General features: G+C 41.3%; 1 protein-coding gene across 9 annotated transcripts in view; it reads right to left on the reverse strand.

Annotated features, from left to right (window-relative positions):
* The window catches only part of bcas3 (BCAS3 microtubule associated cell migration factor), a 367,208-nt gene that overhangs the window by 313,015 nt on the left and 28,197 nt on the right, over positions 1 to 25,996 (reverse strand). For all 9 annotated transcript variants that reach the window (XR_014868693.1, XR_014868695.1, XR_014868694.1 and 6 more), the window contains exons 8-13: positions 18,868 to 18,975; positions 18,093 to 18,169; positions 13,180 to 13,256; positions 12,493 to 12,576; positions 8,201 to 8,371; positions 3,128 to 3,221 (exon numbers count right to left, since the gene is read on the reverse strand). Coding sequence is in view for 6 of the 9 variants with exons in the window: in XM_085130745.1 (XP_084986871.1) it covers positions 3,128 to 3,221; positions 8,201 to 8,371; positions 12,493 to 12,576; positions 13,180 to 13,256; positions 18,093 to 18,169; positions 18,868 to 18,975 (611 nt within the window). In the remaining 3 variants the exon portion in view is untranslated. The remainder of the gene's footprint in view (positions 1 to 3,127; positions 3,222 to 8,200; positions 8,372 to 12,492; positions 12,577 to 13,179; positions 13,257 to 18,092; positions 18,170 to 18,867; positions 18,976 to 25,996) is intronic.

Raw genomic sequence — 25,996 nt, forward strand, 5'->3', positions numbered from 1 at the left:
CAAAGACAGGGACACACACAGGGACAAAGACAGGGACACCGACAGGGACACACACAGGGACAAAGACAGGGACACACACAGGGACACACACAGGGAAACACACAGGGACACACACACAGGGACACACACAGGGACACACAGGGACACACACACAGGGACACACACAGGGACACACAGGGACAAAGACGGGGACACCGACAGGGACACCAACAGGGACACACACGGGAACACCGACAGGGACACACACGGGGACACCAACAGGGACACACACGGGGACACCGACAGGGACACACACGGGAACACCGACAGGGACACACACGGGGACACCAACAGGGACACACACGGGGACACCGACGGGGACACACACGGGGACACCGACAGGGACACACACGGGGACACCAACAGGGACACACACGGGGACACCGACGGGGACACACACGGGGACACCGACAGGGACACCGACAGGGACACACACGGGGACACCGACGGGGACACACACAGGGACACACACAGGGACAAAGACAGGGACAAAGACAGGGACACACACAGGGGGACACCGACGGGGACACTGACGGGGACACTGACGGGGACACACACAGGGGAACACACAGGGACATACACAGGGACACACACAGGGACACACACACGGAAACACACGGGGACACACACAGGGACACACACAGAGAAACAATGGAACAAAGGATGAATAAAGAGACAGGTGGGGAACAAACAACAGCTGAGACTAATTAAGTTTAACAAGACAGGTGAAGTAAAACTAGGAATAAGAAGCAGAAGACGAACAATTACCAAAATAAAAAAGAGTGACAGTCTAAACACAGAAACACAATGTCCTGATGCATGCTCAATTATCCGGTTAAGGAAATCCTGAACGTTTTCAGTGGGAGAAACATTTCACCACTCATCCAACTGAGGATGAGTCTTCATCTTCACCCCAACCTTACAAACAGTACATTTGATTAATGACTGAAACTAGCAATGGGCTGTCAGGCCAGTTTCATGATCAGTAATAAGCAAATTGGCATGACCATTGATGAACGACCATCTCTGAATCGAGGAGGAGGCCTAAGGGTACGTCTTTCACAATCTTACAATGCTATGATTGCAGCCATTCCCCAACTCTCTGTCAATGGTACTCGTGGCCATTGATCAGTGTTTTTGGCTTCTCTTGGCGCCATTTCTGTTTGCATGACTTCAAAAATCATTATTCTGGCAAATCCTGGCACGGGTTATCAAATGGTCAACTTAAATATTTCACTTGATCGTGATCACATTACATCAAAGCCAGATAAAGTTGGTCTGTCAGCCTTCAATAAATGATTTGGGAACAAAACAAGCTTTTAGTAGTGTCGGTGGTCAAAGTCAATGTTTGTTTGTGGAGTTTTTGTTGGTTTTTGTTGTTTTTTTAAGGGGAGGAGCAAGATATCAAGAGCAACTACTTATCCTAAGCTTTACTTCTTAGCAACCTTTTTAGCTCCTTAAGATAAGTATCCTAATATCCTAATGGGAAAAAATATAAGCACATATTTAGTAGCTTAGCCGCATAGATGGGTAATATATGTGATTTTGTTGACAGCAGGTAGGAGAATGTGGGGTTAAGACAACCATGTCTGGCCTGTCTTTGTCTAAAATATGATCTTAAACCTCCTGAGATGGAGCTGCTAAGTTTAGTCATAAGTCTAAGTAAGTCAAGGATTCCTGGAGCTTAGAGGTCACAGGGTTAGAGTCATCTCTCAGCAGCTTCTTTATTAACTTGCACACATACACACACAGCAGGAGTAACAGAAACATACACGCAAAGATCACACACAGAAAGTGATGACGTAGCCTGTTCACACGTACAAAGCCTCTAGTGTCCTTTTCTATGTGGAATGAAGTCAATGGTAAAAGAAATGTTTAAACCAATGCAAGTGTTTTTGGTGCTCGTTCGTCACATTTGTCATGTGTTGCTCGTAAATGACAAAGAATAAACACATATTGAAGACAAACACTGGTGCAAAAAAATAAAACAGAACACATCAAATTAAGTCAGCCTTTGATTTGCACTGAATTCGTTTTGCACCATGATGAAGGATTTTCTTTTAAAAACAAAAGAAAGAAAAAAACAAAAGCGACAGATTACATAAAAGACAAAACTGGGCAAATGCTTGGAACAACCTACCTGCCAAATACCGAGGAGAATGCACAACATAAAGTCCCTGACGAAGATTGCTAAAGCAGTTGTTGAAATGCCTCTTCCAGGCAGCCTAAGTATTGTGTTTACTTTGGATCAGACTTCAAAATAAAAGTGATTCGTGTAAAAATCCTGTTTTGGAAGTATGCAGAGCTTGGTCTTCTTGCATCAGTGTGCCATTCACAACCTGTTTGAAACACATCTCTACAACAGAGGTGGAGATTGCAAAGCTGGCCTACAAATACATTAGCAAGATTGTTTGAAAGTTTAAAGTAAATCAGATAATCCTTTAGAAGGAAAAGGCTGCTCACGGCAAATATTGATTTGATTTTTCTTTTCTCGTTTACTGCATTCTCTCTAAGATTAAGTGATAACTAACACATTTACCGTATGGGATACAATGTCTGATCTACATGTGCTTCCTTTGTTGAGGCTGGGGAAACACAGGCCAAACACTTGTTTAAGTGGAACACACACACTTGGAATTTGGCTTGGATGGTTACATCCAGCCCAACCAAAGAAACGAGATGAAGCAGCCACATGTGAGCCAAACAAACAATATGTTACCGTACACTTGAATGGACGTGTAACTGCTGTGCTGTTTTTAGCGTTCTGGTCACCGAGTGTTCAGTCTTCTTCAACAGTTACGAGTGTGTGTGTGTGTGTGCACATGTTTACATATCTTTGTGAGGACAGAAAATTGGCATGCTGCTCTACCTGCGGGGACGTCCCCACGAGTTTGAAGGCATTTTTGAGGGTCAAAATGTGGTTTTAGTGTCAGGGTTACAATTGGGTTATGGTTAGGTTTAGGCTGAGGGTCAGGGTTAGGCATTCATTTTAGATGGTTAGGATAAGCGGCTACGGAAAGCATTATGTCAATGAGATGTCCTCACGAAGACATGAAAACGAGCGTGTGTGTGTGTGTGTGTGCATTACCACTGGGGTTGAATTGCATGCAGGATATAGGTTTGTCGTGAGCTGGGAAGTGAGCCACCACTCCTTCACCGTCCGAGTCCTCACTCACCAAGACCTGGATCGTATGAACACACACACACAAACAAAATCCAAATCATTCTCTAACAATGAGAACATTAAACCCAGAGAGGGACTTTCCCCTGCTCAAGGATTTCTCTCCACATGTTGGTCTGGTGTGATATTGTCACCACACTAAGCACTGTTTTTTGACATCACCCTGCTGTGAAACAGCTGGACGTTTAACTCCTTTCCGAGTGTGCCATTGCCCTCTTGTGGACAGAATATAATAAGCATGTTACCTGAAATAAGACAAGTAAGCACTTTGTTGAAAAACCCACTTCTTCTGGTCAAAGAAAATATGAATCATCATAATTTGAGCTGTATTTCATTAGTGCTAGCGCTTTAGAAAGATACTGTACTGAGACCAGTGTGGACAGGATATGGCCTAACAACAGAGACGAGAATATGGACAAATTTACTTTGGCAATGATGTGGCTTTTCACATGTGGCTTTGACAATACCCCATGACACAGGGTCTTCCCGTAAACAGGCACAAACTACCATCAAACGCAGAATTGGCTTTCCCCTTGTGCAACTTGCCAACAAAAATGAAATTGTAAGTTATTTTGCACAACTAGAGGCTGCTCCTAAATCTCCATACAAAGTCTGCTGTCAAGACTGGGACAAATCTAACACAGGCTGTGCTGAGACCAGGAGCTGGCAGAAAACTGCTTTAGTCACACACAGAGATTAGACATAAGCCCAGACATGAGGCCACTTTGTGCAGGAGTACGGGCGTTTGAGAACACACACTCTTGTTTAAAAGAGTTAAACGTGGCCCCGGTGTTGCACTACGGATGTCAGGAAAGCTGGCCAAACATTTAAAATATAAGCTAGTCCAAACAAGATAGCCTCTAAAAACTAAAAGGATTTTGTCTCACACTCCAAGCAAGATCTTAAGGATCCAGGGGGAAAAGGCGGGAGAACAGCATGAACAGAAAGAGGCTGGTGACATGAAGCAGATCACTTTTATTACAGAGCAAGCAGACAATGTTGTTCTGTTAGGGAATCCTGCTGGAGCCCTTTGAAACAAGAGTGTCCTCCAGAGAACCGAGCCCCTGTTACACAGGGGAGAGTGTGTGTGTGTGTGTGTGTGTGTGTGTGTGCTGAGGCTGCTGTTCCAAATAAGGAGCAGTGATACAATGTAGCTCCAGCCTCATCCAACTGGAAGCGATGGGAATGTCTTGGATCCCCACAACGACACAGGAACTCACCTCAATCATATTCCTGACTTCTCTCATCTCTCCAGAATTTACACCTCCAACCTCCGTCTTAATACACTCTCGACTGTCCCCACCCCTGCTACTCCCTTCAACCTCCATTTCTCCTACACTCTGAGTGCACCCCTCCCTCCTTGCCTGGCCTCATCAGTGTTTACGGCCAGTGTATGGTTACAGTGTGTCGCCTGGTGACAGAGTGCAGACCCACTTCTGAAGGCTTAGATCCAACTTATAAGACTACGGGCTGGTTACAGGGCGGGTACATCGCAGAGGAAAGGAGAAGGCAGAATGTGTGCGGTGATAACATCACTGACAAACTGTACGACGTACGAAAACACACCTCATTAAAAATGTGACAGCTCCTGCAGTGTGATTAATCACAGTTTGGAGAGGCTGAGGAAAATTCGGGGATAAAAGCTTTTAGCATTTCTTTTGCCATTAAGAGGAAGCTAACTGGTCAATCTGTAAACGAGGTTAGTGCAGCATATTTTCATTCTTACTATAACACACACCTAAGCTAGTCAGACCCAGAGTCAGGATAATAGATCCAAACTTACCTTAGTCATTTATGGAATGACACTATTTTTTGGGACACGTTCTGATTTTTTTAGCGGCTTCGTTTCCTTTTTATTAGACTGTTTATTATGATAACTCCTGGTGACCTTTGTTGTTGGTTGGAAGTTGTTTTCAAATTGCACTGCAAAATAATTCCATGCACCAAACATTTACCAATATACTTTTCTATTTATTTATTTATTATTGCAAATACATCATTGTATACAACTTTAAAGGTTGAGTAGAGTCGTGCTCGGTGTTACAGCAACCATAATTCATGCTTTGAAATATCAATAAAATTAATTTTAGCAATTTTAAATTATGTTATTTGGTTTGTTGTGCATTTTTATTACTTAATATTTATACTTAATGTATAATTTTTAACTTACTAAATTTATTAATTTAGCTTAATTTTAATTGCCTTAACAAATGCATCAAAGCTACTATGGGATTAAAAAAATATCCCCAAAAATATTAAGGTATTACGTCTCTAAACTGGGCACAATAACCTGAAGACCATCTGTAACACTAATAATGTCTTTTTGCTGCATTATGCCACAAAATGTTAAACCACTGACAGCTAAAGTGAATAACAACAATTTTCTTGTTACAATAAAATAAACAGCAACAGCCTCTCCAAGCATCTCCTCTACAAAGTGTAAAAATTATATATATATTTAAAAAAATACGTCCGGAAAATGTATTTCCTACAGTCTTAAATCCAGGACCTGATTTAGCATGTGGTGCATTGAGCCAGCCTCGAGCTTCATGTCAGGTTGCAGCTGCATGTTTACAAAGTGTCTCTGTCACCAGCACGGCCAAAACAGACAGAACTCTGGCTAAAAGCTCAGTTGTTAAAATATGCAGCATATCTAACTCACACCTTTAGGTTAGTCGTGCAGAGTCAGGTAAAAGAGACTGAGTGAGTCCGAGCCACCAAGCCTGCTTCTTGCCAAAGTTTTATTTACCTGGGACATACATGATGAGACCAAGGAAGCAAAAAGCCCATTTGCTGTGTGTGTCTAAGCAGTAAGCTTTCTATAAACGTCACCTAAACAAGGCTGTCAGGTTGTAACAGTGAACCACCGTGCAAGATCCAAAAAACACAATAAATTCAGACCAGTTTTACTCTTATAGTGGAAGAGCTCCACATATGTATGTATGTATGTATATATATATATATATATATATATATATATTTGTAATCACAATTAAACTTATTTAAACAAAACTTTGCAAACAGCAAACAGTAAGACAAGACGAAGCAGGAATTCCTTTATGTTGGTCCATCCACTGAATCTAGTGTTGTTAACTTGTGACCAACCTAATATACAAGTTGGTGACAAATGAGAGGAAAACCAACATAAATGTTTTAACAGGGTGTTTTTCGCTCCACACTACGGTTCCACAGCTGCTTGCCATGAACTGCAACAGTGTGTGAAACTGCAGGGATGAACATCGTTCTTCCATTTAATCTTTTTGCCCAGTGTGTCATAGCAGAGGTGTTTGATTGGTTGAGGCCAACAGCATATTATTGATATAATGTTTGTACTCTGTGATCTACTGAAGGAGTCTTTAGCTTGAATGCCTTGCCTGCTCATTTATTCCACAGATGGAAAACAAGACATATTAAGAATTCTGCTGTTGCTGGTGTTGCATTGTTTATTGCTCACCACAGTAATAATGTGCATGGCCCCATTTTCTTTTTTTAAGATGCCATTCCTCAGTGAATGCAGGAGGTGCTCACTTTAATGGATGTTGTAAGAATGTAATGGTCAGTTTTGTCTTTGTGTACTGGAAACTAGGGCTGCCACGATTAGTCGACTAGTCGCAATTACGTCGACTATCAAAATCGTCGACGACTGATTTAATAGTCGATGCGTCGTTTGAAGCTTTGTAAGATCACAAAAGACGCAGGAATAAGTAGCAGGATTTAAGAGTGTAATAACGGACTGAAACAGAAGATGGCAGCACTGCATGTACAAGGATGCCAGCTGTTAAACCCCGAAGAAGAAGAAGCAACTCTGTCCCAGAATTCATAGCGCAGCCCAGCTCAGTTTCCAACAATGGCGGTATTATTATTATTCTTATTATTCTTTCTGGGTCACAAAATAAATGTTTAACATATTTTCAGGCGAGAATGTAGCTGTGTAAACCTCAAATATCTGCTCAGTTTATCAAGACACCACATATTTTCAAAAGCGCTCCGACGTTTTCGGAGACGTCTGTTAGCCACTAGCTCGATAGCTAGCCGGGGGCTAGGCTAACTAGAGCCGTGAGAACACCGGACTCCCGGCAAATCGTTTTCAAACCCACCGCCGTCTTTCGCTACTCAGGTTAAACATGATATATAAGTCACTTAGATAACTTAAAATGTTATTGTTTGGCTTTTTTTTTAGTATTTTATTTGTTCCTGAGTAAATCGGTTTGGCTGAGATTAAAGTTGTAGTTTTTACACAGCTGAATAAACGTCAAGCAGAAAGCTGATTATCAGAAATGTGAGATGCTCGAGAATATACTCCGGTGTCCTGTTATATTTTAGATAGCAAGGAGTTTATTAAACTTCACCGAAACAATCTGCAAATTTCATTAAAATTGAATAAACTATCATCTTGTCTTTATTTTTAGTTAGCACATACCTTAAACACTTAAAGCTGTAAGCTAATGATAGTTATATAAGAGCAGATGCTGCTGGTGCAATAAGCTGTACGTTGTACGTCCAATGGATGATGATCTGATTAGTCGACTAATCGCAAAAATAATCGGTGACTAGTCGACTATCAAAATAATCGTTTGTGGCAGCCCTACTGGAAACCCTTCAGCAAATTAATAGGGGACATTATCCTGCAACTCAATTCCTTGGATGAACACAATGGCAAAGCATCATAGACTGTATATAAAAGATGGTATCACTGATTGGTTTGTGAAGCACTGGTTTAAAGGGGTACCAACTATTTACCCTAGAAACCCAACTACAGATGAGCAGTATAAGAGTTTACCTTTACACTCTGCATCCACTCGACTCTCTCAGCACGAGTGTTTAATTAAACTACACACAAGTCTTGTAGTTTAATTCCAACTGCCACAGTGAGATATATCCTTTGATTTGAGGTCAATACCAACTAAAAAAGCATCACAGTTAATACTAATAAAATGTAGTATTTTAAAATCATTTCAAGCAGCAAACGACTGAACTGACCTGTCCTTCTCCAACACTGTGTGTGTCAATAATGGTGACCACACCGGGGTTGTGTGGGCTGCGACGGCTTGCACTGTGAGATGTGCCCTCCTCGTCTGGAGTGCTAGCCGGTATGGTGCCTGCTAGCTGGGTCACAACTTTACCGACCATCGTCAGACCTGTTTTTAAAGTCTGAGGGAGAAAGAAAAAAAATATAATACACACCTGATGTTATATATTCCCACGCAATATATTCTACATCTATGTGATATCTTTGGTTTGGTTTGCAGTGCGCGTACGTGCTTCTGTGCATGTATACAGCATGTTCACTTGATGCCGGCTGATAGCTCGCAGTGCTGACGACTTGACTGTAGCCATAGAAGACACGTGCGTGCGCGGGAGGCTCCTCTGTGTCCGCTTAAGGCCCAGCCAGGGTGTCTGCCTCAAACACACCTCTGTGGCTCGATTGAGGGAAATGGATAGTGCTGCTTAAGTGGAGTCTATCTCACCTACTACACTGTCTTACTCTAATGGAGTCCAGTGTGTGTGACTGTGTGTTTGTGTGTGTGTAAGCACCAAAGGGGCCCCGGAGAGCCTAATCAGGCATTCAGACTAGGCGGCCCTGTCAATACAGTGTGGCGCCTTGCATATGTTGGGTCTGGGGATCACCCGCTGTCTCTCTTTGCCACTTGACCAGACACACTAACAGTGGATGCTACGTGCATGCACTGGGGTGTGTGTGAGTGTGTAAAATGCAAGAAAACCATCAATTATTAAGTGAGGCGTTTGGCTCCTAATTGATCAACACTAATGTGTTTTCTAATCACTGCAGTTGTGGAGTTCTTAGTAGTCCAAACAGGAGTTATTGATTTCCTAGTGCACAGGGGGGGGTTTGGAGGAAGATCGTGCCTCAGGGCTCACAACACTTACGCACGCCGAGCTGATGTTACTATCTAAACACGATACAGCCTTTATGTGAACGGTCTTTCTTAATTATACACCCAGGAATGACAGGCAACGGGACTTTTGTGCTACATAAATTCTCTGTAAGACAGAAAATTCAGAACAGCCCAGTCGGTCAGCGCCACTGCCTTCTCTCTCTTTTCTGTCTTTTTTATAAACAAAAGCCATTATACTTTAATGCTGCCCCCGCCCTCCTCCTTTTCTGTTCCCATGTCTCTGGATGTCAGCACTAAGAGCCAGCGTGTCGCGCCACAAGCCAAAGGGAGATACCTTGTCATCCATATTGAGATATATGGTCCTAAACGAGGAGAGGGCGGGCAAGCAGACTGCCTGTCTGCATATCAATACCCCCTGCAATTGTCAACCCATCACCACGCTGCTAATCTGTTAGAAAGACAGTTGTCTCTTTGATGTATAGCCTTGTTACCCCACTAATGAGTCATCTTCGCACTAGCTATGAGATCCACTTGCTCTTTGGAATCAATTAGCCCTTCTTCTGTGACCAAGTGGAGAAACAGACTAGAACCATATGAGGAGCTAGTTAGTCTGCACGTGTTAGCAAGTTGCTTTATTGGCCCAGGATTTTATTCCACCTGGTATCAAAGAGAGAGCTGCTGGCTGTCAGTGAGCCATCTTAGAGCCACTTCCCCATGATGCTGACTGGAACAAGACCAATGAAGAGAAACAGATTATAATGGGAACCGGGAGATCAGCAGGTTGATGAAGTGTCTCATAAGCTTAGCCACAGTCGGCCAGGCGGCACAGGTGGATCCAATGTCAGCACATTTACAGATGGTGCCGGCAGAGCTGGAAACACCATCTTCTGTGCTGTTTTATCTGAGTGTCAAGCTTACCGTAGGACGTTCAGACTGATTACAGTCATATTGTGAGAACGTGAGTATAGTTTTAAATAGGGATGGGTATCGTTTAGGTTTTATCCGATACCGGTGCCAAACCGGTGCTTTTGAAACGGTGCCGGTGCTTAAACGGTGCTCGAACCGGTGCTTAAAGAATGGAGAACACAAACTTTGTCCAAAAACCTCTCATGTTCAGCTGTTTTTTTGTAAAAAGATAACAATGTTAGCCTTTTCTGCAGCTATGGGGCATATATGGTATCACTCTTGGCTGGAAGCAGCTTAAACAATGGAAAAAACACAAACTTTGTCCAAAAACCTCTCATGTTTAACTGTTTTCCACTTTTTCTTTGGTCATTTTAGCCTTTTTGTCCAGGGTGAAGGGAGTATCTGCCATCAAACAAGAAGACAGCTGCATGTAGCTATGATGATGTTTGCTAGTTCACCTTACATGCATTAATGTAATAACGTGGTTAGCCTACTCAACGTAAATTACACACGAACAACATTAAGCTACTCACGCAGAGAAGAACGGCTGCTGCTGCATCATCATCCTCATCATTTCTGCTACACTGGCAGGGCTAGGGGCCAGGACTCTCCTCTTCGGGTTTTTGGGGGATGTTGCTAACTCCGGGTCCGATAACAGGCACCACACCCGCAGTAGATGTGCTCGGTGTGAGGTCTCGCAACAAGCTATCAAATACGGCGCATTTTTCGGCTTTAAAAAAACCGCTATGCGTCGCCAGGTGTTTCATCAGATTTGAGGTGTTACCTCCTTTGACAGCATCACAGTATCAGCTTAAAGCACTTGTTGCAGCTGCTGAGTTTGCATCTTTTGCTGTGAAGTACAGCCAGACGTTTGACTGCTTTGCCTTGGGCATTTTTAATCTGTAGCTCTGCTCTAAAAGAACGTACGTACCTGGACCCGCCTACTATCCTCGGAAACGTAAAATGATTGGCTAGAATCTAAAGTGTATCACAGCTCAGGAAAAAAAAGCACCGAAATGTGCGCTGCTTTTCGGTCTGGTTACTACCGTTTATGTCAGAACCGGTGCCATCATGGCACCGGATACCGGTACCCATCCCTAGTTTTAAATGTAGTTTTACATGTTCATAAGAACTCACATCTATTTAATAATTAATCCAGAGCAACGTCTCAGTTGATTTGCTATCTAGAACCATTCATTTTAGCTCATGAATGCCAATCTGAGTGTGTATGGACTTTGAGAGGAGATAATGTAATGTTTTTAATGGCTATTAAGTCACCATCTGAAATACACTTTGAAAAAAATAATAGACAGACATGTTCTCCTGTGCATTTCTTTTATGTTCACGCCTATATATAAATAAAGCTGTGACCAGTGTTGGGAAGGTTACTTTTAAAATGTATTCCACTACAGAATACAGAATACATGTCCCAAAATGTATTCTGTAACGTATTCCGTTACGTTACTCAATGAGAGTAACGTATTCTGAATACTTTGGATTACTTAATATATTATCATGCTGTTTACAACTACATGAATGTACTATTGCTGTGATTTATTACTGTTACTGAAGGTCCGCGGCTCCGAACCGTAGTAAAGGGACCTCTGGCTAATACGGTGGGTTCTGTGTCGGCTCGTAGCCGAAAACTAGCTTTACTTTGTTGTCTGGGTCAACTTTGCTTGCGAGAGACAGAGAGAGGCGTTGAAAGGCTGCTCCAACAGAACTTATTGTTTCAGAGGAAAACACGAACACGGTGTACAGTCGAGTCTTAATAGCTTACTTACAGCTGGGCTCGTCAGGCTCTCTTCTTGGCTGCAGTGGTTATTATTATATTTACATGCTTCCAGCTCCCGTTTCTGCTCGATGACAGCTCGTACTTTTCCTTTTTCTCCCTCCCTCGCTCACAGACACATAACGGGTATGGCAGTCCATTCTCCCTGCAGCACGGACTACACTGCCCATGATGCTACATTCTTTAGAGCTATACCTGTAGCATTCTGCCTATTAGCTTAGCACAACAACAACAGGCGCTCTCTCACCCAGGAAACACGCAGAGAGAGAGCGTCATCCTGTAACCATGGCAACCATAACGCTGCCGCCTGGAACAACAGAACGTAGCTGTCAAACAAAACCCAAACAGTCCTGACCCGCCACAATATGAAACAGGGAAGTACCGCCGTGTAATCCATTTATTTCAACAAAGTAACTGTATTCTAAATACCACCTTTTTAAACGGTAACTGTAACGGAATACAGTTACTCATATTTTGTATTTGAAATACGTAACGGCGGTACATGTATTTCATTACTCCCCAACACTGGCTGTGACACATTCGGCGTACTTCTCCTGAACACAGCGCTTTAGAGAACGCCATTTAGGACGTTATTTATTAGGATTTTTTATTTATTTACTTTTGAGGAAGAAGAAGAAAACGTAAGAATCTCTATGAGAGAGAACGATAACACATGTAGAGAAAAACAGTTAAATGTGTGTTTGTACATCACTTACTTTGGCAGCGTTGATCACTGTGGCCGTATAAGACTGTGCATTGTCACCACAGGCTCCTCCGCGAGACTGGTGACATCTTATCAACTGGAAAAAAGGTAGATTTACTAATAAACACAAGACGTACAGCGGACGTCCGAGGGAGATGAACGAAGAGGTAAATTTGGGAGAATTAACCCAGATGCAGGCATTTAAAAGGCTTCCCTCTTCACTCTTTAGAGGAAATTGGTTTTGTCGTCAAAGACAGGCTGCACGACCAAACAGTCTGCTCTGATTCATTTCACATACAATATCACTGGAATAGCTCCGTCCCAGTATTACTCTTGAAAAACTAGATTTGGTCATTTCTGAAAATCCGTAGGCAGTCACACAAACAGCAGCCCCATCTGTCAATTACTTGAGTGGGCCAGCACCAAAACACTACTTCACATTAAAAGTATTACAGAACGCACAATAGAACATTCTGGTTTTTGTAAATACTTAACAATCCCATTAAACAGAAAACTCCAGTACATCTGCTGATTTTCAAAATGTTATCATCTCTAGTGGACTCTTCTTGGAATGAGTTGTTTATCCAGACAGATTAAAGAGGCAGAAAATAGATAAAATGCATTTTTTGGATTGTAAATATGTCGCTTCTCTGATAAGGCACTTCTGCGCTGGATGAATATGTGTGTATGTGCAGACTACCTTGTTCTCAGCATAGGCTAGCCAACGGCTTCCCAGAGCTATTGGATTGAGGCTGGGGCCGGGGCAGGGATAGCAGCCTGGAAAGACACAATGACGGCCATAAGACAGTGAGGACAGAGACACACAGAAACAGATATGAAATAAACTAAAAAAGCAACAAAGAAAAACAGGAAACAAACCAACTCATGATCTTTTACTGCTTTTTTCAGGTCAATTTACCTTTTTAACTAATACATTTCTAATAATGGAGACAGCTGGAGCTTCAGTTCAATCCCTGCCACTTAAAGACAATTCATCTCACTGTCAATAAGAGCAGGCTTACAGTCAAACAGAATATTTAGAGTGGTGTGGATTATGTTGATTGAAGAATTGAGTCCAATTTTACAACTTATAAGAACATTTTGCACAAATTAACCAATACAAGTGTGGTCAAGTGACATTATTAAGACAGTCTATACCTTTTTGAGACAATCTCTGACTGAAAATCTGCCACAAAACAGGAACTCCTCCCTGGAGAGTGTCTGAAACCATCTTAAACCGTGTGTTTGTGGGGACTTTCTTGTTTTGGAAAATAAATGGGAGTCTGACGTGTCTATATGCGTGTGTGTGTGTGTATGTGTGCACCCAGGATGACCTAATGGAGACTGGTACCCAATAAAATTGAAGATGGCTCCTCTGGTGATTGACCAACACAATAACCTTTATGGGGATATGTACAAACGCACATAAACAGGATGACACACATGTGTTGTCATCACAGATTAAAATAGTAACCAGGCGAATAAAACTCTTCACAAACGCTAAAATCGCATATTTTTCTCTTTTTATCGATGTAGAAGTAAACACGTGTTTTAACCAATACCATATCTGACAGGAGTTTGCAAGACAGAGTCAACCAAAACCAGACCTCCATGTGCCCGTAAACAGAATGAAGAAAGTATTGATTTCATCATAAATATCTTTAAATGTAAGCAGATACAGACAGTGACAGTCTCTCCTTCCCAGTATGGCAAACACACAAAGCAGCAAAATGCTGATCCAGTGATGATCTTTTAAAAAGGTCTCACACGTGCACAAACATGCAAACACACTTAGCTAATGTAAGTGCACAGAGGTGTGGGGGAAATGGCTTGCTGACAATAATTTATTGCTCAGGGAGCAGATGAGGTGGAGGCTTTAGTGTACTGTGTTGGGGAAGGAGCCGATAGGAGGGTCGTGGGAGTTTTAGGTGAGCCACAAGGGTTGCTGGTGATGCCAGAGAAGGTTTTTTTGCCCCTCCAAGGCCAAGCAAGACAGAAAGTGTCTGACATCCTAGGTGGAGAGCATGTGACTAAACCAGAAGAGGGAAAGGACTTGATGGATGGATCGGCTGATCTTTCTTCTCCGATACTCCTAGAAGGTTCTTTTTCCTTCCTGAACATATAGGCCAGGTTTTCACCCAAACCAGCAAAATCCTTTCTGTGAGAGACAAGATGCTCAGTCTAAACTATTGGTTGCATAAAAAACAATGACATTTGAAAACTCACGCAAAGATTTAACATGTTTTTGAACAGGTGTTGTTTAAATAAAATTGAAACACAAGAGAGTGAAAAGTCACTTTCTTGCAATCCAAAAGTGCACGAGCACACCTGGTCAGTGTGCGTGAGGTCAATAATGCACAGGTTTTAAGGTCAAAATATTTGAATGGCTGTTGCATTGTTTTGGCTTTACACTAAATGTTTGACTGCTGGCTGCTTCATCCCACTATTATGATTCAAATTAATAAAGGACTCATCTGAAATCTAATTAGCTGAAAAGCTTCTACAAACATCCATCTCTAAATCTAAGTATTATCTCTAACGCACCCACATAAAGTAAACATTTTGTAGAAGCAATTTCAAAAGAGCTCAACCCAAGTAAAAAAGTTAAATAAAAATCCCAGCTTTGGGGAAATAAAAAAAAAAAAAACACATGATGAAGAAGAAAAAGCTGAATGTGACAGAGATAGAGAACACAAACTAGGGCTGGCACAAACGATTATCTTGATAGTTGACTAGTCACCCATTATTTTAGCAATTAGTCGACTAATCAGATCATCATCCATTGGATGACAGGATGACATCGTACAGCTTATTGCACCAGCAGCATCTGCTCTTATATAACTATCATTAGCTTACAGCTTTAAGTGTTTAAGGTATGTGCTAACTAAAAATAAAGACAAGATGATAGTTTATTACATTTTGATAAAATTTGCAGATTGTTTCGGTGAAGTTTAATAAACTCCTTGCTATCTAAAATATAACAGGACACCGGAGTAAATTCTTGAGCGTCTCACACTTCTGATAATCAGCTGTCTGCTTGATGTTTATTCAGCTGTGTAAAAACTATAACTTTAATCTCAGCCAAACCGATTTACTCAGGAACAAATAAAATACTAAAAAAAGCCAAACAATAACATTTTAAGTTATCTAAGTGACTTATATATCATGTTTAACCTGAGTAGCGAAAGACAGCGGTGGGTTTGAAAACGATTTGCCGGGAGTCCGGTGTTCTCACGGCTCTAGTGAGCCTAGCCCCCGGCTAGCTATCGAGCTAGTGGCTAACAGACGTCTCCGAAAACGTCAGAGCGCTTTTGAAAATATGTGGTGTCTTGATAAACTGAGCAGATATTTGAGGTTTACACAGCTACATTCTCGCCTGAAAATATGTTAAACATTTATTTTGTGACCCAGAAAGAATAATAAGAGTAATATTAAAACTAACTAGCTGCCGCCATTGTTGTAAACTCAGCTGGGCTGCGCTATGAATTCTGGGACACCGCTTCTTCTTCTTCGGGGTTTAAAGGCAGCTGGCATCCTTGTACATGCAGTGCTGCCATCTTCTGTTTCAGTCCGTTATTACACTCTTAAATCCTACTACTTATTCCTACGTCTTTTGTGATCTTACAAAGCTTCAAACGACGCCTCGACTATTAAATCAGTCGTTGACGATTTTGATAGTCGATGTAATCTTGACTAGTCGACTAATCGTGGCAGCCCTAACACAAACTAATGAACACTGAATACAAACGGTCGATAGTGAAATTCAGAAGCTCTACTCTCAAAATGTAAAGCGACTTCACCTGCTACAAGCAAAAAGATGTGGATTTCCTGAAAGTGGCAAAAAAGAACAGGAATCATTTTAACAGAAGAACACATCGCCAATTTTGCTGTGGCATGCAAATACAGGTCGTAAAAGACAACCTTTGTGTTTGAAAAGACTTGTGCGACAAAGCTGCACAGCAGCACCAAACATGAGCAGTGTGTGGACAGCATCGTGTTTGAGGTTGAGCCTGAATGCCTTGGAAACATTTACGAAACAATGAACTCAAAAGTATTATTAAGACATAAACATGTGAAGGTCAGGGCAGCAGCACGTGACCAAGTGTGTTTCACTTAAAATTTCCAGGACTGATAAACAGTAAGTCAATTAAACGTTGAGGGACACAGTTCGAAAACTTGCTTCCAGTTATATTTTATCAGAAAGGGAAAACTTTTGGTTTGGTAGTCGTCATCTTGTTTATGAATCCTCAAACGTTTCCACACGCACTTTTTGTAAAAACACATTAAGGACTACGATTATGATCATTACGAGTCGTCCCATTCAAAAGCCAAACAGGACTGATCAGAGGGGAAAGAGAGTGTGTTTCTGGGGCTGAGCATGCACCAGCTAGGAGCACACATACCACTCGATGCAAAGCAAGAACATAAACAAGGGACAAACACTAAGTGCTCATGAAAACATGGCATGCCCACCATCACATCCCTGGAGAAGAAGAGCACATGCAGAGGTAGAATTGCTCATCCAAAGCAGATCTCCCCACATAACAGGACCCTTTGTTTACTGCTTTTATGGCCAAAACAGACCAAACGATGTTATGAAGAGGAGGCCCCTGCATTCAGAAACGATTAATAACTATTGAATATGTTTGGTTTCCTGCTGCCCAGACGCTGATAGGGAAGGCAGGCAGACAAAGAGGAGACACATTAAAGCCAGCCAGTAAGGTCAGTTTACTCCAGTCAATGACTTAAGTAGACAGCAATGGCCTTGTAATACAGTCTGGCATTTCTTTCACAGACTCCCTGAGCAGAGACGGCAGGTACAGCCGGGAGGATGCGAGAGCTGTGTCGTAAACAGTTTTCCTGTGCTGAGCTTCAAATGAAGAGTCTCACCATCTTGTCTTGATAAAAGCAGTTTAGTCACAATGCGATGCTTAAGAGGATTCCACTCCAGCAGGTCTTGGTGGCTTGTATTATAATCAATGATGTGCCTTGTATTTGTTTGGGTTGTGTGATGCGGGCATGACAGACTCGCTGATCATGTTTGGAAAGATTAAGTTTGAAGAAAGAATTTTACGTGACTGGCGCTGTTTGTTTGTGCTACTACACAAAGTACAGGGCTGGGGTTTGGCCCCGTGTTTGATAAATACATATTTCTACAATAAAATAATGACAGGCCACATGTGACAACAATCATTCTTGTTTTTGATGTGAAAAGCAATTGATTTCTGTAACCTATTAAAACCTCCCTCTCTGTTTTTGCCAGGTTATGTAGCAGGCTGAGAGAATTGAAAGAAGACGTATTCTATGCGTTTTAATGTTTGTCATTTCTTGTCGTTCTCAGAGAGTAGCTTTGCATGATTCACAGTCGAAAAAAGCAACAGTTATTTGCCTCGTGTTGGGTTAGTGCAGCCGCTCGGTTCACCTCAATCCCAGGTGAGCTCTGTTCTCACAGCTAGAGGCGAGTTGATACAGCAGTAGAAACCAGAGCACCCAGAGAACGGAACAACCACTCTTTTCCAACTTCATTATTTAAAACTTTTGCCATGTTCATTATGAACAATTACCCCTGGAGCAGTAAATAAGCATCATAGGACTCATGTTTAATATTCTTACTTGTAACAAAGAACTTCTTGGTGAATGTGCAGCTGTCAAATGCTGCAATCTTCTCTTGCAGGCTCACAACAAGGATACTGTGAGAAGGAAAAAACATTAATGTGACTACATGACAAAAGTCTTTTTAAATGACTACTCATATGACTACTTGTTGTTCCTAGAGTATTTAAAAGTAGAATGGGAGGCAGAGCCTTCAGTTTTCAGGCCCCTCTTCTGTGGAACCAGCTTCCAGTTTGGATTCAGGAGACAGACACTATCTCTACTTTTAAGATTAGGCTTAAAACTTTCCTTTTTGCTAAAGCATATAGTTAGGGCTGGACCAGGTGACCCTGAATCCTCCCTTAGTTATGCTGCAATAGACGTAGGCTGCCGGGGGATTCCCATGATGCATTGAGTTTTTCCTTTCCAGTCACCTTTCTCACTCACTATGTATTAACAGACCTCTCTGTATTGAATCGTATCTGTTATTAATCTCTGTCTCTCTTCCACAGCATGTCTTTATCCTGTCTTCCTTCTCTCACCCCAACCAATCACAGCAGATGGCCCCGCCCCTCCCTGAGCCTGGTTCTGCCGGAGGTTTCTTCCTGTTAAAAGGGAGTTTTTCCTTCCCACTGTCGCCAAAGTGCTGCTCATAGGGGGTCATATGATTGTTGGGTTTTTCTCTGTATCTATGAAGCTCCTTGAGGCGACTTTTGTTGTGATTTGGCGCTATATAAATAAAATTGAATTGAATTGAATTGAAATGCATTTACTTATTCTGTTGAGCCAAACTCACTGTTTGTTGCAGTGGAGGTCATAGATAGGCGTCTTGAACTGAATTGATTTAACCATTTCCCCCGTCCTTAGCGAATACAGGTCAGCGCAGCAGTAGGGGGGGCTCGTCCTGGAGAAGAGAAAAAAAAGGGCAACATTTTTAAACACCATTAATTTTAAAGTGTTTGAAAACTTTATGAACTGATAATCTAGTAACCACTGATAAAACACTGGGACTTCAGACTTTCACCCAAACACTTCACTTTTTCCATTTGTAACTAAACTTTAAATTGTGGCCCTTAAAGTAAAGCACAGGCTAAGCTAATAACATGCTTAAAAAAAGCAAAACACACCTGATATTTTATTTAACTTTTTTGTTTCACACATGGTACAGCAGTAATTCATTTCCCATACACAACCTTCCTTTCAATTAAAGTAACACTGTTTCCATGCATGAAAAGGAGCAGGAAGAAGAATAAATTCTTATTGACAGCTGCCCCCTATCTGTAATAATACAAGTAGGCACTTACAACCAAAATTACACTCTGACAATATTCTGTACATAACAAAACAAAACAAAGCAAACAGAACAATATACTCAACAATGAGCAATACCACTAAATCTCAAACTAAAAGGATCATTTTTCTACAATTAAATTCTATTATTTTCAACTTCTTCATATTGGTTTATCATTTTATTCTTATAGCAGATTTTGAATTGAGAAACATTTGTACAACACTTAAGATGATCACTGAGAGAATTCCAGTTTCTATGACTGTTGGACACATTTGCCTTTGTGTGGTTCGAGCAAACCGGTGCTTAAAATAAAACTTCCTTCTGCCGTCCCCATTTTCTGAAAACAATACAAATAAACTTTGTAACTTAAGAGGTAGTGTTTTATTTTTTGCCCTAAACATAATAGTTAATGTCTGTAATTTCACTATGTCTTCTAGTTTTAATAATTTCGATTTTATAAACAAACTATTAGTGTGTTCTCTATATTTAACATTATGCATAATTCGAATCGCTCTCTTCTGTAATAAATATAATGGTTTCATATTAGTCACATATGTATTCCCTCATACTTCAACACAATAACTCAGGTACAGGTACTCAGGTATATTCTTTGTGCAATGAAAGTTACTGCTTTTTCAAAAACTGTAGGTTTCTTTTCTTTCACCTTTCAGTCCCATTCATCCCTTCATCACGGTTGCCTAGGTGACCCTCTAATGTATTTACTAGCGAGGTCATATGTCAATCAACAATCTTCTCTCTCACTGGCAGTCTCATCATCCGCTCATCAATCACGGGTCTCACCCACTTCTCATGGCCCATAGTTATTTTGCCTGAAGTCACTTCCAGCGTGTGTGCAGTTTGACAGTAAGTTTCAAGTAATTAACAGAATTACATCTGCAGGAATTCTGTTCTTTGATCAAAAGTCCTGTTTTCTACTTTAACTTTGTGATTTTGGTGCTCAGTTTTTCATTTAAGGCTTTATCACTGAACTTGTCTAAACAGATCTACTTTTGGGAGACCAGCGACGTATGCATGATTCAAAGTAACCAGTATAGGTGGCTTATATAATCCAAAGCTGCATGATTACTACACAGAAGGCTTAGCATGAGCAGCATGTTAGCAGAGCTCCTCAGGAAGCTGTTGTCAGCTTTAGGTCCCGCGTGTTTTGGGAGTGCTCACAGACCAATCACACAATCGTTGTGATTACATGCATTAATGTATGAAAACAAACTTGAAGCACAAAGATTTATTTGATTTCCCGATGTCCCACTGCCCTGCGCCTTCTGGGAATCCAGAGTAAAGGGGAGTAACATGAAGGGCAAAAGGCTTTGTCATGAAACACATTTACTAGAAGCTCTTCTATCAACACAGCAAAGAAGAGGGGTGTGTAAGGGAGCTTATCCAACAGCAGGCAACGGCTGCTAGAACAGGAAAATTTAGACATAAATCTTAATCAAGAGACTCCCCTCCACTACCCCCCGTCCCTTGTGCCCCCTCTCTGTCTCTGCGAGGAACGCCTCTACTGCTCTTCCATTCTCTGTCAACCTTGGCAGGGCCTGTGGTGCCGTGTTGGCTGAGGATTCAGGGGTGAACTGTAGTGTTAGCTTTGTTTTTTGAGCCATAGGACGAAGTGCTTTCAACAGTCCATTTAGTCTGCTTGTGCATACTAAGTGTAGATACATACCTCATCAGTCTCAGCATGGATACTTTTTGGACAAATGGAAGGCAGTGATTCTAAAATATAACAACGACTTTCATGGCAGATTAAAGGGAAACGATGTGATATAAAACTTCAAATTTTGTTGAATGGAGTAAAAAAACCAAAACAATTAAAAACATGTTACAGAGAAGCACAAAAGAGCTGCACACTAGCACTGATTATATCAACATTGTGAAAGTTAGGTGAAGAAGGAGAGTCGACATGATCGATAACATCCCTTTACTGATGACTAGAGCCAGTGGAAGACACCATTAGGAAGTGGCTTCAACAGCAGACAGCTACTACCAAGTTACAGCAACTCCCACCGAGGGAAATCTGGACATTATTCAAATGAAGACATCATTATGGAAAGACCTTCATCCATTACAGGAGACAGATGACCTCAGCCACGTTGAATATTCCAGCAGCACACCCTCCTGTGTCAAGGTCCGTCTGCTGTGCCAGTCGTCACTATTGCTTTTCTTCTTTGTCTGTCACTCTGATTCAAAACTATCGCACAAAATAAACCCACTGTGTAACATACCAAAGGGAGACCCCAAAAAAGCCATTTACAGATAAGGAACAGGATCTAGTGTGATACCTCTAAAGTGCCCGTTTATGAGAATTAGTGGGTCACAGCCAGCAAGGGCTTTCAATTTGTTATCACCCTTTACTCACATGAGAGCGTTGATGCATCACAACAACACAATCTACAGCCAATAATCACGCAACATGTTCGCAATGACTAGCAATGCTAACATCCTAACTAGGGATGCAACGATACCAATTTTTTCAAACCGATACGATACCGATACTTGGATCTGAGTATTTGCCGATACAGAGTACAAAAACCGATACTTCTACCACACACACACACACAAATGCAATGAATTGGAAGACAGGTTTTATTTTATTCTCTGCCGATAAAAAATAAAATCTTAATAAAAATGACCACAAAAAAATTTCAAGTGAAAAATAAGCACTTCTGTTAAATTATTGCAGAGTCTCCACATTGTAATTTAACAAAATATCACTGAACTATTGGCACTGTCTCGAGCTTTCAGAATAATAAATAAACACTTCTGTTTGGAATCAAATAAATACAAATTAGGTTTGAGAATAAAATAAATACAAATTAGGTTTGAGAATAAAACAAACTTTTAAATTGTTGCAGAGTGTCCATATTGTAAACAAACAAACAAAATAACGAAAGTATTTGGCATTGACAAACTCCTCATCTGCCTGTGGATCATCAGTCCACTGTGCCGTTAAACCGAGGACTGACATCGCACACACACTGCTTGTCTTTACCTCTTCAGAAAGTTTTGGCACCATTATCTCCCTGATGTATGGGCGGTTGGGAATTTCATATCGCAGCTCGAGTATGCTGAGAAGACGGTGCAATCCTATGTTTTCCACGACCGGCATTGGCTGGTCATCCAGAGCGATAAAATGAGTCAGAGCCTCTGTTATTTTAACTGCCCGTGGATTTTCTCTTAACATTTTTCATCGCTTTTCCAAAACCTGAGTTAAAGTTGGCTGTTCCACACTGCTGACATTTTGTTTAGCCTAGCTACAGCAGCCTCCAGTTTCTCTTTTTTTTTTTTATCTGGAGCCGCCAGTCTCACTTGTCTAACCCTGTGCCTGTTTAGCGCGGGATGTCCCCCTAGTGGCCAATCTAAAGAACTACAACAGAAATGACAAGCCACCCTCTGATTAATGAAATAAGTTGGTATCGGTTCATGGTATCGGTTAACTTTTACGAGTATGAGTACACACACATTTTACAGTATCGGCCCCGATACCCGATACCAGTATCGGTATCGGTGCATCCCTAATCCTAACGTTCACTACAACCACCACATCAGTTTAGATGTTAGCATCCTAACACCAACCTATCAGCACCAAGTTCAACTGCAGGTGAGCCTAACATCCTCTTAGTTGGATGAAAAGTAAGGAAACAATGTTCACAAGACTAGAATAGATGTAGACAATATAATGGTAATGGTCTTTCACTGGTGGCCAGAAACTGCAGTGATGTTGGTGTGTTACAATAAAAAGATTCAATAATCAAATGCAAGTATAATCAAACGTGTCTCTGTACGCACAGGCCCTTGGAATATGCCCAGCCTTTATTTGATTGACCAACATACCTTGTTACCGAACGGCAGAGCAGACGCATCAAGGCAAAATCTGAGCAAACAGTCTATTATGTGTGAACTGATCCAGCATTTTTTTGTTAGATTCTTCTGCAGCAACACCTTCATCACTCTAGTCTTAGTTAAGTAAACAAGGCTGACGCATTTTTGGCACTCTGAATCCATACCACGTTTTCCAATGCAGGAAGGGCTTAATGGACCTGGTGATAGAGCACCCAACTTGTCTTTACCCCAAACAGCCTTCTCTTCAGCCCCCCTCTTCTCTCATTTCTTCCACCCTGGTTTCCATGGTTCTTATGTACACTCTCACTGTATTTGTGCAGTGTTTCACATGTCTCATGACTACTGGGCCATCATTTCAACTTGAAAAATCCTGCAGACTGATATTTGTTGAAGATGTGTTAAAGATGGAAGAATCTCAACAACGTGTTCATTATGACAAGCTGGAGTGCTGCAGAGATTAAAAATGTAGATGATGTTTTAACAAACTTCTCTAGCCTTTAGCTTCTTTTTATGTTATACAGTGCACCCAGAAAGTATCCACGGTGCTTCACTTAATCCACTTAATCTTTTACAACTAGTAATAGCTGTAAAAGTAGCAGAAGCAGTAAGAAGCAGATAGTAGCAGTAACAGGAATAAGTAAAGTTTTCCTATTTCATAAGTGGTGTTTTAGGAACACAATCCTGTGGAACACTCTGTCAACATCTGTTTAAACATCAGCTTGGACAGCACAGACACAAACACGACTTCACCACTCACTGCTAACACACACGTGCACGCACACTCTCGCAAATGCACATGTGTTAGGTAAGATCAGAGGCACTAAAATCTGACATGCACGTTTTTTTCCCTTAACACAAACAAAGGGAGGAACACACACCCAGAGATGCAAAATGAAATAACTGCTGCAACAATACCCAGCAACTATCTTGATGACTGATACAAGAGTGAAACTCTAAGGGAACATTATGTGTTACACATCCACACACGCTTACGCACAAACATTTATACACACAGGTACATACTAACGTTCTTTTGTATATTTCCCAAGCTAAACAGCAAAGACGCCAAGTGAGAAGTTGGGTCACAACCTAAGCCTAGATTTTAACCCTTTAAGACCTACCATAGAACCAAGTCCGCCAGAGCTTATATTATATGTTTACATGCTGTGGAGCCATTTTTGGGAGCATTTCAAGTTGCTATACATCAATACAACCATTACAGCCTAAATTTTAATAATATGCATGCATTAAGTGCATAGTAATTACATACATTGCAAAAAAGTGCAATAAACTACAAAAAAATTGAAAATCGTTTTTTGTTTTTTTAACACATATTTGTAGTTAGAGAAATTTAAGAGGCTTATCCCTCAAAACTGTAAATACAAAAAAGTTGCACAAAATAGTTTCCCACCACAGGAAATTTATTTTGAGTGTCTTCATAGTTTTATTTTTGAAATACACCAATTTTTATACACTGCAGGAAAAACGAAAATAAATATTATAATGCAAATTTGCAAAAAAACAGCATATGCATCAAAATAAAGTATTTCCAGCAGTGCAATATGAGTCCTAAGCATCCCAGAAATGACACAGAAAGTCATAAAGTCAAACATAACTTTTAAAACCACCAGTATAAGCTCATGAAGGCCTGATGGTAAAAAACTACATTTCCACAAAATGACGTCACTTCCGGTTTCGGGCAGGTCATGGCGGACATGCGATAGTTCGTGCTGATGGACGTAGGAAGTGTTACGAACAGCTGATCGGATCGGATCGAAACTGTGACCTAGGACAAGCTGATGGCATAAGATGTAAGTACAACTCCTCCGGTTTCATATGCAAAAAAAATTATTGCGCTAGCTCACGTTGTTGCAGTGCTACCGGGATTTAAAAATAGTTACGCAAAACGGAGCGTGCCCGCTCTGACTGGTTTTAAAGGGTTAAACACTGTCTCAAGACTAAGTGTGGACTGTGTTTTTCTGCCTGGATGCTAACCCAGCTAATCCAAGCGTGTTCGTCCCTCCAGTGGCTCCTGCCCCTTTAGGAAGATAGAAGATGTGCCGTGGAAAAAGTTTCTAAGAGTCCCCGTTTCATTTTTCCATCCTGACAGTTAACGTCTCCGTCAACATTTCAATGGTGCTCGCCCTGCAAGTACAGCGACCAATACCAATCAAGAATACTGGCATTAAGATTAATCCAAAAATTTCGCTCAACGATAATTTACTTTCAGGCGGCTGCATCATTGATTTCAGCATTATCAGAGTCCGATCAATCCAATTCAAAGCTCTATCCCGAAAAATGGGCCCCTGGAATTGATTCAAAGGGACAATGATAACCCACTGTTATAGAATCAAAATGGCACAGGGTTCAATTGTTTTGCTTTTGCAGTATTTTAACAAATGACCTAGTTCTAATGGAGGCAATGTGGGGTCAGATGTAATAAGATTTCCTGATGCCGGGGACACTGGGGCGTAGGTTGAAAGCAAGGCTAAATCACAATTATCATTATGGATCATGGCGGGATGTCAGTCCTTGCACATGTTAAGGTGACGCCGAGCACCATTGCCCAGCTCAGTAACAGGCCTATTATGATGGCCCTATTAGATCAATGTGTCAATTACTATTACTCAAACTGGCCCTTGGGTCTGAAAGGATATAAAATGAGGGAGATGGAGGAAAAGAGGCTTGGCTCATTTACTTCCTGTGACAGGACAAGAAGCTACTCCAAAAATTAAGGAGAAAATGTAAAGGGCTCGTCAGATACAGAACTTGA

Source organism: Neolamprologus multifasciatus, chromosome 14, assembly GCF_963576455.1.
Source record: "Neolamprologus multifasciatus chromosome 14, fNeoMul1.2, whole genome shotgun sequence".
Lineage (NCBI taxonomy): Eukaryota > Metazoa > Chordata > Actinopteri > Cichliformes > Cichlidae > Neolamprologus > Neolamprologus multifasciatus.